Source organism: Equus asinus, chromosome 14 (genome assembly GCF_041296235.1).
Source record: "Equus asinus isolate D_3611 breed Donkey chromosome 14, EquAss-T2T_v2, whole genome shotgun sequence".
NCBI classification, from domain to species: domain Eukaryota; kingdom Metazoa; phylum Chordata; class Mammalia; order Perissodactyla; family Equidae; genus Equus; species Equus asinus.
In genome coordinates this window covers 49271507-49281336 of record NC_091803.1, presented here as the reverse complement: position 1 = coordinate 49281336, position 9830 = coordinate 49271507, and the positions used below count along the sequence as shown (strand labels likewise).

Below are 9830 nucleotides of genomic sequence, written 5' to 3'. Positions count from 1 at the left end.
CCTCTACTTTTATACGTGGGATGCCTGCCACAGCATGGCCTGCTAAGTGGTGTGTTGGTCCACACCCAGGATCTGAACTGGCAAACCAGGCCACCAAAGTGGAACTATGAACTTAACCACTGCACCACCAGGCTCGGCCTCACTTGGATCCTTGCCTCCGACTTCACGTGGCCTTCTCTGTGTCTCTCTGCCTGCATCCAAACCTCCCTCTCTTTTCTCTTACAAGGCCCGTCCTCATTGGATTTAGAGCCCACCCTAATCAAGTGATCTCATCTCGAATTCCTTGCCTTAATTACATCTGCAAATAAGGTCACGCTCTGAGCTTCCGGGTGGAGGTAGCTTTAGTGCCCCCGGGTTTGGGAATGGGCCAAGCAGTCCCTAGAAAGCGAGTGGTAGGTGCAGGAACGTCCAGCCAGAGCCTCTCCCTGGGGCTGCTGGTCAACCGTCCATTGTCAGAGCCCATCCTCCAGTCGGGGCTGGTGAGCGCATGGATTTCAGATCTGGAAAGTAACTGAGGATGACTGGAAACTTAAACTTCTTTCTCCTTTTACATAAAATTGCACTATTGTGTTTAAGAGCTTTTTAAAGGAGAAAAACAGTACTTGTTTTTATGAGAATGAGTGGGGCCCATGAGATAAGGCTGTTTCTTACCCTAACAACCATTTTTTCTGCGTGCTGAGTCAGGCTCCTCCTTCCCGTCCAACTGCCCCCTTCTCCAACTCCAGGACAGAGTCCCAACCTCACTGACTACAGGGAATGTTGCTGGCGGCAAAACGCTGCCTGGGGGGGGGCTTCACAGGCTGACCCACCATCGCAGACGGCATACTCCAAGGGAGGGCCAGCGAGGCGAGGGGGCAGAACCTTGAGCTCGTCGGGAGTCGCTGTCCCGCACCAGGCTGGCTGGGGTTCCTGCTCAACCAGGAGAGCCAAGCGGAGCTCTTGGTAGCAGACCGTCAAGATGCTGACCTCTCAGAGGCTCTGGCCATACCCTCCCTATACCCCACCGAGACCAGGCTCTATCCCCAGGCCAAGGCAAGTATGGTGCTCATAGCCGGGTCCTGGGAGCAGTGAGGCTGGAAGGCCCCTCTGGGACACAGGCCAGGGCTTTGCCACCTGGCCCTCCTCCTCCCTCGGCCCCTCCCTGCTTCCTTAGTGCAGCATCCCTTGGGGACCAGTGCACTCTCTCACTGCCCACCCCACCTGTCCCTGGCTTGTCCTTCACCCCTTCCCTTCTTGCCTGTCAGGACCATTCATGTTCAGCTGCTCCTATCCAGGACCCCTTCTGAGGGCTCAGGGCCCAACCTCTGACCTCAGACAAGGCCTGTGGGGAGGACCAGGATATTATGTGAGGCCTTGACCACCAGAGGGCTTGAGCCAAGGCGGGACCTGTTGTCCATGCTGGCCTGAGGGGGGTGACAAATAAAAATGGCAAGTAATAGGATATATTGGAATATATGAGGAAGCCATTTGATGTAAACCTAATTCGGCCTGACCTTGTCTTTCCAAAAGGGCCTGACGGAGGCCTTTGAGCATGCATTGTATATCTGCTTTAGAGATTCCCTATGGCAAGAGCAAAGGCCCTTGAGATAAAGGTGCAACTTCCCTCCCCCTCCCAACGTTGGCATCTCCTTAAGGATTAAGTATCTTTCCTTGGGCTAGAAACTGATTGCTGCGCTCACCTGTGACCGCCCAGCTGGAGACAATACACTTGCCTCCTGCTATGCCCACCGAGATAGCAGACCACTACCTGCTGTGTCCATCAAGCGCTGTGCAGACAGGGCAATCTTGTGACTATTGTGGGAGGGACATTTCAATCATATGCGAAACACCCTCCTTGGGGGTATATAACCACCCTGTCTACCCCCACTTCTTTGGAGTGCTCTGTTCCTTTGTGGAAAGACTCTCCCGGGTTATGATCCTAAGATTTAAGCTCAGAATAAACTCACCCAAATTTTCATTTATAGATTGGTTATGGATTATTTTCGTCCACAGGGGCCTGGGGAAAGGAGCTCTCAGAGAGCTCCGTCAGCTTGCGGGGACATGCGCTCCCCCACACCGGGGCCTTGCTCCCTCTGCTTGGGACACCGCCCTCCCAGACCCCTTCCCTATGGTGTCTCCCTAGTGTATGAGGGAGCCACATGCTCAAGGCCACCGCAGAGGCCAGACAGCCAGCAGATGATGCAGGATCAGGCTAGCCTTGACACTGCTGTGGGGAGGGACAAGGGATGGCATCACAGGGATGAAAGGAGGGGCCAGCCGGCTAGTGAGGGTCCTGGGGTTGGGACATACTCAGGCCTGGACTCCTTGGACACACTCTTGCCTGGGCAGCAGGGCTCACCAGCCCCCTTCCCCTCTCAGGGTCACAGATCTAGGCCTAGCCCAGCCCAGCCTGGTCCTGCAGAGGAGGCAGCTGGGGAGGGAACCCTTGTCCTTCAGCCTGGCTTAGGACAGGACGCAGAGCCAAAGGGCTGTGGAGGGGCACAGAAGAGGCAAGACAGCCCAGTCACCCCAGGATGCAAGCTCCCCTGAGGGGCCCCAAGCAGGCCTGGTCACCCCTACCAGCCACAGAGACACATGGAGTAGCCCGGAGGGATGCGGCCAGCACAGAGCAGGTGGGGTGGCGGTCCTGCTGGTCCCCCCCCGCCCCCCCCCCGCGCTCACCACTCCTCTCCATGTTGTGTGCTCTGCTTGTCTGGAGGTTAGACAAGAAAGACCCGCTCCACCGTCCTGGCCTCTCAGCCCTGCCTGGGTGGGAGGCGTCAGGCCCCCTCCAAAGGTAGGGTGTGGCAGAGCTGGGCTGGGTTTGCTCAGGAGCCCACTGGGTCACTTGGCTGAGGGCAAGTCCCTCTGCTCCTGGGGCACCAGCTCCCGGGCTGAGACAATGCCCCCTGGACACCCCAGGCCCTGGTGCCAGCTGGACAGAACCTCCTCAAGCATTTGCGGGAGCAGCGCAGGGGTCTGAGGGCCCGAGGTGGCTGCATGAGCCTCAAGGTGGATTTCATGACTCCCGGATGACCCTGAGCAGAGTTTTTCTCCGGTGGGGGGACATTTGTTAAGGACTGAACCCAACTAAATGGAGGAGGACAGAGCCTCCTGCCGAGTTCCCAAACCCACCAGTGCTGTGGTCCCCCTGCCCCACCTGGGCTGCTGTGGAAACCCTGTGAGTAGAGCCCACCTAGAAGGGACTGCTTGTGTCCAGGCAGGGTGGGCCTGGGTCCTGGGCCCCCATGCTCCCTGGAGGTCACAGACGGTGCCTGGAGGCACTGTCACTACAGGAGGTCTTGTGGCAGACCCCACTGCCTGGGGGCCTAACGGCCCTGCCCTTTGCAGGATGACACAGGCAAGGCGGCCTCAGCCACGTCTCTCCCAGGATCCAGTCCCACGCTGCTGTTGGATTAGTAAGCAGCCTCTGCCCTGGAGCTGGGGTGCACCCGGGCACAGTGCCTGAGACTGGGAGCAGAATGCACCCCTGCTCCTGACCTGGGGGAGGGGAGGAGATTTCCAATGCCTCAGGTATCTGTCCACACCCAGGGGGCCGATCCCCTTTTTCTCATCTCTGACCCCTTCTGTCTCAAGACGCAGGCCAAGAGTGATGCCTCACAGTGGCCCAGGCCCACGAAATCATCTGAGCTGAGCCTCCCGGACATGAGTGGGAACACCCTTGCTTCCAGGGTCCACACCCAGCACCCCCAGCGCCTGGCAAGGGCAGGGCCGTCACCTCCTTGGACATCACCACTGACCCCGCAGGGGCCTGGGCCCAGAGTTTGGCCCGTGGTGCGGGCGCCTCGGCTCACCGGACCCGGGCGGCAAACAGCGTCCCAGGCCCCAGGGCCCTCCCTCGGCCTTGGCCTTGGGCCGTGTGGGCGGGGCGCTGGTTGCGGCCGGTTTCCCAAAGGGCCGAGCGCCACCTCAGCCCTCCGCCTCGTGCCCCCGGGCGGCCGAGCGGCGCGGGCCCTTTAAGGGCCGGGGGCGTGTGGCGGGCCCGCCCCCTCCCGGCCGCGCCCGGCAGCCCGTTAAAGGGGCCGCGCCCTCGGCGCCCGCCAAGTGCGCGCCGGGCGGAGGGCGCGGGATCTGGCCGCCGGCCGCGCGCGGGGAGGCCCCTCCGCACCATGTACACCATCACCAAGGGGCCCAGCAAGCTGGTCGCGCAGCGCCGCACAGGTGCGCAGGGCGGCGGCGGGCAGGGCCGGGGGGTCCGGACGCCGTGGCCGTCCCGGGGGTCTGCAGGCGGCTGACGCGTCCTCCGGTGCCCGCAGGTCCCACGCAGCAGCAGGTGGAGAGCAGGCTCGGCGAGCTCCTGAAATGCCGGCAGCCCGCGCCGCCCACCCCGCCGCCCCCGCGGGCGCAGCCGCCGGGACCCTGGCCCCTGTCGAGGTGAGACCCCGGCCCCGGCGCCCCCCTCGCCCGCCGGCCGCCGCGGGGCCCGGAGGGTGACCTTGGGGAAAGGTTAGCGGAACCGCGGCCACATGCGCGGGGCGGGGCGGGAGCGGGGCGCGCGGGGGCGGGGCAGGGGCGCGCCGCCTCCGTCCCGCCAGCGCGGCCGCACTGGCTCCCGCACCCCTGCGCTTCCGCCTCACCTGGCACCTGGCTGGGCCAGAGGTTCGTGGACCCCCATGCCTCCCGGCCCTAGGGCACCCGGGGGACCCCCAGTGGAGAGAAGGCCGACCAGCTGGGTCGAAGGAGCTCCAGGCGGCTGAGTCAGATGCCCCGGGCGACCTTGGGCTGCCAGGCCAAGGTTTGAGGCAAGCTGCCCTGGCCTCTCCCTCCCTTTGCTTGCGTTGCGCACTGGAGGAGAGGTGCACGTGGTTCCCTCCGGCCCTGCCGGACCGCTGCCCTCTCTGCCCTTCACCCCAGATACCCTGGTTGGGTGCTGGAGGACCCCAAGATGCTGGGGGCTCCTAGAGCCTGTCGTTCCCTGACCAGCGGTCATGTCTGTGCCGCAGAGTCTGAGGAGAGGCTTGACCCCACCACTTTGGTGCCACATCACCCACCGGGGCCGAACCTTTTACTTTTTCAGCTGGAGCCCTCAGCCTTCGGTTTCATGCATTCTCTGCATTTCCTGGGCTCTGGGCTGTGGTCTAGGCCCACACAGGCCCCAAGGCTCTGGCCTAGGCTGTGAGTGGGTGCAGCAGACTGTCCCCATTGAGGCAGTGCTGAGGGGCTCAGGAGGAGGGTGTGTGGAAGGAGAGATTCCCAAGCCAGGACAGACAGCCTCTGCTGTTGGCCAGGAGGTCCGGAGTAGTGTGCTGTAGGGCCCCAGCCTGCCCCTCCCCCTCAGTTCTGGCCCCAGGTGCCACAGATCGCACTGCCTGTGGGGACCCTTCTGGGCTGAGGCCCTTTCCAGGGGTCTCCTGCTGGGGGCATGTTGACCATGTGGGGCAGGACCCTAGTGAGGAAGCCGGTCCAGGCCAGCCACAGGTGCATCCTGGGGAGGGAGGTGCATGGGGCCTCGGGGGCCGTTCCCCGGGACCTGGGCTGTGCTGTCACACTGTCTTGTGACTTTGGCCTTGGTCCTCACAGCTGCCCTACCTCCCAGGGGAGGAAATGAGGCATAGGTGTGTTGACACCACTGGTCACGCAGGCAGGGAGCCACCCCTTACCTGGAGAAACCCGCTGCCACCCTCTCCATGGCCCGAGGCTCGGGGAGGCAGGGGGCATGTGTGGCAGAGTTGAGGGAGCTGGGGAAAGAGATGGGAAAGATGGTGCAGAGCCCTTAAAACCCCCTGGAGGCCTCACACCCGCCCTCAGCCGGCCCTGAGCTAGCCCGCACACAGCAGCCTGCCAGGTCCCCGGACAGGAGGGTGCTGACGAGCTGGGTCCCCTAGTCCTGTGTGCCGCTGTCTCCTGCTGGCTGCAGGGGAGTGGTGAGCACTCAGAGTGTGTGCTGGCCTTGCTGTCCCTTTCCCTCCGAGGTCACTCTCCATTCCCTGAGCGGCGCCCCCCACCCCCGCACTGTCCCAGCAGCCAGCAGGTCCTCCCCGCGGAGGAGCCCCCAGCCCCACTCCTGCACCTTCTCAGGGGTCACCCTCTAAAATCGCTCCAAGACTTCCTGCCACCTTCTCTGCTCTTGTCTCTGCAGCGCCTTTCTGGGAGGGAGGGGGTGCAGGGGCCACTGCTCGTCCTCCAGGCCTGGCGCGCCGCAAACACTCAGTGACTGGCTGAATGTGCGGGCCTGTGTTGTTGCCCGGCCTGGGTCTGGGTGCTGCTTGTGGTCGTGAAGAGCCCTCATGGGTCTGCGCCTCTGATGAGCTCTCCCTCCCGACTAGAGAGAGAGAATAGGACAAACGAGATGTCAGCTGTTGCGGGGAAGATAAAACGGGGCATGTGACCCCCTGACGGGGCAGGGGCAGACAGCAGGCTGCAGTGGGTGGGGAGGTGGCTTGGGAGCTGTACTTGGTGGCAGCTTTGGGGTCAGACAGGTGTGTAAAGTCCTGACACTGCCACCCACTCACAGCATGTGACCTTGGACAGGTCACTTCCCTCTTGAGCCCAGGTTTCTGGGCTGAAAAGGGGTGGGTGGTCTCCCGGGGGGGTCATGGAGGAGATTAAGCGAGAGGATGCCTGTGTCGCACTGAGCAGGGACTCAGGCGCTGTCAGCTGGAGCTTGCCTGCAGGTCAGCTGGTCAGTGTCCCTGGGAGCGGGCACAGGGTGGCCTTCGTCCACAGGTGCGCGTGGAAGCCAGTGCCCTTTTCCCCAGAGGGCCCGTGGAGCAGCCTTATGTAACCATAACTGCCAGCAGGGGACAGGGGGCAGGCAGGCACCAGATTGCTGGGACCCCTTCTGTGCCCCACCAGGCCAGTGCCTTGGTCCCTGTGATTCCACAACCCTTGATTGCAATTCCCTTTTTTGCCCCTTCTTCAACATCCAGTCTCCAAACTTTCCTAGAGTTTTCGGCCTTGCATGGCAGGCCAGGGGATTGCCCAAGTTGAGACGAACCTTTACATTCCTCTGGTTTGTGCAGCTCAGGCCTGGGAGGAGCCCCATCTCTCTAGATTTTCTGTGGCCACCAGACCCTGCCGGCCTGGAGCTGGTGGGACCGGTGCCCCTCAAGACGCTCCTCTTTATTTTAGTGCCCTTCTCAGCCGAGGAGGAACCCCGAGCGGCGGTGGGGCACCTGAGCCCAGGATGGCGAGCAGGTCGGCGGGACCGCGAGTGCCTGGCGGAGTGGCACGTACAGCCCAGGACTCCCGGCTCCCACCTCCTGCTGTAGGTGCGGCCCTGCTCCCTCCACGGCCCCGTCCTAGGCTTCGTGTGCACAGGGCTGGGCCCAGCACCTCCCTGGACATCGAGTGCCCATGGGGCTGAGCTCCAGCACCCAGGGGCCAGCCCTTCTCTCAGCATTCCCGCCCCTGTGGGCAAGAGCGTTACCCCATTTGGGGCCTGCAGGGATGGGCCCGATTTGCCGTCACAGCTGCCCCGCTCAGGATGGCCCACCCGCACTCCTCGCTGTTTGACCAGACCAGACTTTGGGGCTTGTCCCCATGGGGCCTGGGGCAGCTGGGGAGAGGGAAGGGCACAGGCCGCCTGGCTCTTGCTTGGGTCTTTCTTCCCATGCTGCAGGTGTCCGTGACTCGGAAAAGCTTCTGTGGGGGAGCAGGTGCCTAAGAACTGTGCCTGGCACGTGGGGTTGGGACAAGGTGACCTGGTGGCACTGGTCAGGACACTGCCTGACTGGCTGCAGGCCTGGCCAATATAGGGGAGGTGGCAGTGGGGTTGGCTGAGGGACACCTGTGTGCCTGGAGCATGGAGCCCTGCCGGGGATCTGGGACCCAGAGAGCTGGGAGCCTCCGCGGCCTGCAGTCACAGGCCTACCTCAGGACCAGGGGCTGCAGGGGTGAGCTGAGCTGCCGGGGGCTCGTGCCCGCTGGAGACAGGCCTCGCCCACCAGCTACAGCACGCCACTGTCCTGCGGTCTGGGGAAGTGCCCCAGGCTGGGCCTGGCCTGGGGACAGTGGGTGTGGCCTGAGGCTGCTCCTGCAGCTCTGCCAGGTAGCACCTGGGCTTGGCATGGTTGCTGACCGTCTTCTCCCTATTCCCACAGTCCGGGGCCGAGGCTTGTGTTCAATCGGGTGAATGGTCGGCGGCCCCCCACCACATCCCCATCCCTCGAGGGGACCCAGGAGACCTACACATTGGCCCACGAGGAGAACGTCCGATTTGTGTCCGAAGGTAGTGTTGAGGCCCGAGGGCATGGCCTGGGCCACTGGTCTTCTTCCGACTGTAGGCTGACACAGCAGCCAAAAGGCTGGGTTCGCCTGGGTGTCCTGCGACTGTCCAGCAGGCTACCCACTTCCAGTTCTGGGCTGGGGTCCAGGGTGCCACGGCCCTGGCTCAGTTGACCACCTTTTCCCCATAGCCTGGCAACAAGTGGAGCAGCAGCTGGGTGGTGGCCCAGCCGGTGAGAGTGGGCCGAGGCCTGTGCAGTACGTGGAGAGGACCCCCAACCCCCGGCTACAGAGTGAGCCCCCCTGCCCTCCAAGTCCCCTCCACTCCCTCCCACCCTGACCTGGGCCCTGCTAGATTTTAACCCCAGGGGATTGGGGAGGGGACAAACCTGACCCACTTCTTCCTGGCACCTGCTACATGGGGGGTCCGGGTGAAGGGCTTGTGAGCTGGAGGGGAGAGAGGCCGACTGCGTGGGGGGGGCTTCACTGCCTAGCCTTCTGCTCTGCCTACAGACTTCGTGCCCATCGACCTGGATGAGTGGTGGGCACAGCAGTTCCTGGCCAGAATCACTAACTGCTCCTAGTGGCCACCTCAGAAGGAATGCTGCCCGTGCAGGGCCTGGGCCTGCCCCACGCGGACCCTCTGCGAGGAGAGGACCATGGCGCCCTGTCTGCCCGCCACGGCAGGCCGTGCTTCACCCTGGGCCTGGCCAGGCGCCAGCCACACCTGAAGTGCCAGAATTTGGACTTTTGCACCTGCTGACCCCTTGGCCCAGCTGTCCCAGGCTGCCAGGGCCAGGGGTGAACCTGTCTGACCTCAGTCCTGCTCACTGTGCCCCAGGACCAGCCCCTGGGGCTGGCAGGGAGGAGCTCCAGGATAATAAAATCAAAAAACTGCCCTTTTGGAGCGTCCTTTACTTAGCGTGTGGCGGTGGATCCTTGTGTCCCAGCACCAGGCCCAGCCCAACTTCCCCTTGTAGCCCCATCCCCCAAGGCCACAGCTCTGCCCAAGTCCAGCCCTCAGCCTCTCGCCCAGCTGCCCTCCTGTGTCCTCCTGACAGAGATGCCGGGGCCAGCTCATCTTGCTTGGAAGTCTGTGGACCCCACCCTGCCAGACCTGACGCCCACTCCCCCTTCAAGGCCCAGACATGTTACCTAACTGGCCCTGGGGCGGGATCTCAGCCATCCAGAATTGGGGCCTGGTCTCAGGACGCCTGGTCTTGTGTCTGAATCGCCCAGGCCTGGCTGTGGGACAGTGGGCGAAGGTGTCCCACAGGTCTAGGGGCACAAGTGTGGGAGTTCGGGTTGCCTAGCCCCCAGGGCCCTGGGGGACACTGCCTGTTGAGCAGTGTGACCTTGCCTGCGGCCGACACAAGACAAAGTGGAATACCCCGGTGTGGACGCTGCCTCCAGAGGGCTCTCCAGCAGCGGGGGCTGGGGTGGCAGCCTGGCTGTCGGGTGCAGACAGCACCTGCCAAGTGCAGCCCCACAAATACGGGGGTGCGTCTCATCCCGGATATACAGACGCGCCCCCGAGTCAGGAACCTCCCCGCATCCCACAGCCGCTCTAGAGAGCGTCCCTAGGGTCCCCGCTGCCGGGTGGCCGCAGGAGCTGGGGCGCGACGGCGGAAGGGTGGCCGAAGCAGGCTGGACAGGATCCCGGG

General features: G+C 63.4%; 1 protein-coding gene across 4 annotated transcripts; it reads left to right on the top strand.

The window, feature by feature from the left end:
- The first annotated feature begins 3997 nt into the window (after window positions 1-3997).
- MCRIP2 (MAPK regulated corepressor interacting protein 2) lies at window positions 3998-9411 on the top strand. Of its 4 annotated transcripts, XR_011494412.1 has the most exons (6): window positions 3998-4161; window positions 4257-4374; window positions 7072-7207; window positions 8043-8170; window positions 8358-8459; window positions 8680-9065. XR_011494412.1 is itself a non-coding variant. In XM_044747247.2 (5 exons), exons 1-5 carry the CDS (start codon window positions 4110-4112, stop codon window positions 8748-8750), a joined length of 471 nt encoding a protein of 156 aa, XP_044603182.1. In that variant the 5' UTR covers window positions 4003-4109; the 3' UTR covers window positions 8751-9065. The 4 variants fall into 4 exon arrangements, 3 of the variants coding, with proteins under 3 accessions (XP_044603182.1, XP_044603180.2, XP_070341427.1); XM_044747247.2 differs by lacking the exon at window positions 7072-7207 and having other exon boundaries at window positions 4003-4161; XM_044747245.2 differs by lacking the exons at window positions 3998-4161; window positions 4257-4374 and adding an exon at window positions 4452-4599.
- Window positions 9412-9830: the final 419 nt, after the last annotated feature.

Coding starts and splice junctions, on each gene's coding strand:
- MCRIP2 (XM_070485326.1), top strand. CDS start 8,075: ATGGTCGGCGGCCCCCCACCACATCCCCATCCCTCGAGGGGACCCAGG. Junction 8,171..8,357: donor CGTCCGATTTGTGTCCGAAG/GTAGTGTTGAGG, acceptor TTTTCCCCATAG/CCTGGCAACAAGTGGAGCAG. Junction 8,460..8,679: donor CCCCAACCCCCGGCTACAGA/GTGAGCCCCCCT, acceptor CTCTGCCTACAG/ACTTCGTGCCCATCGACCTG.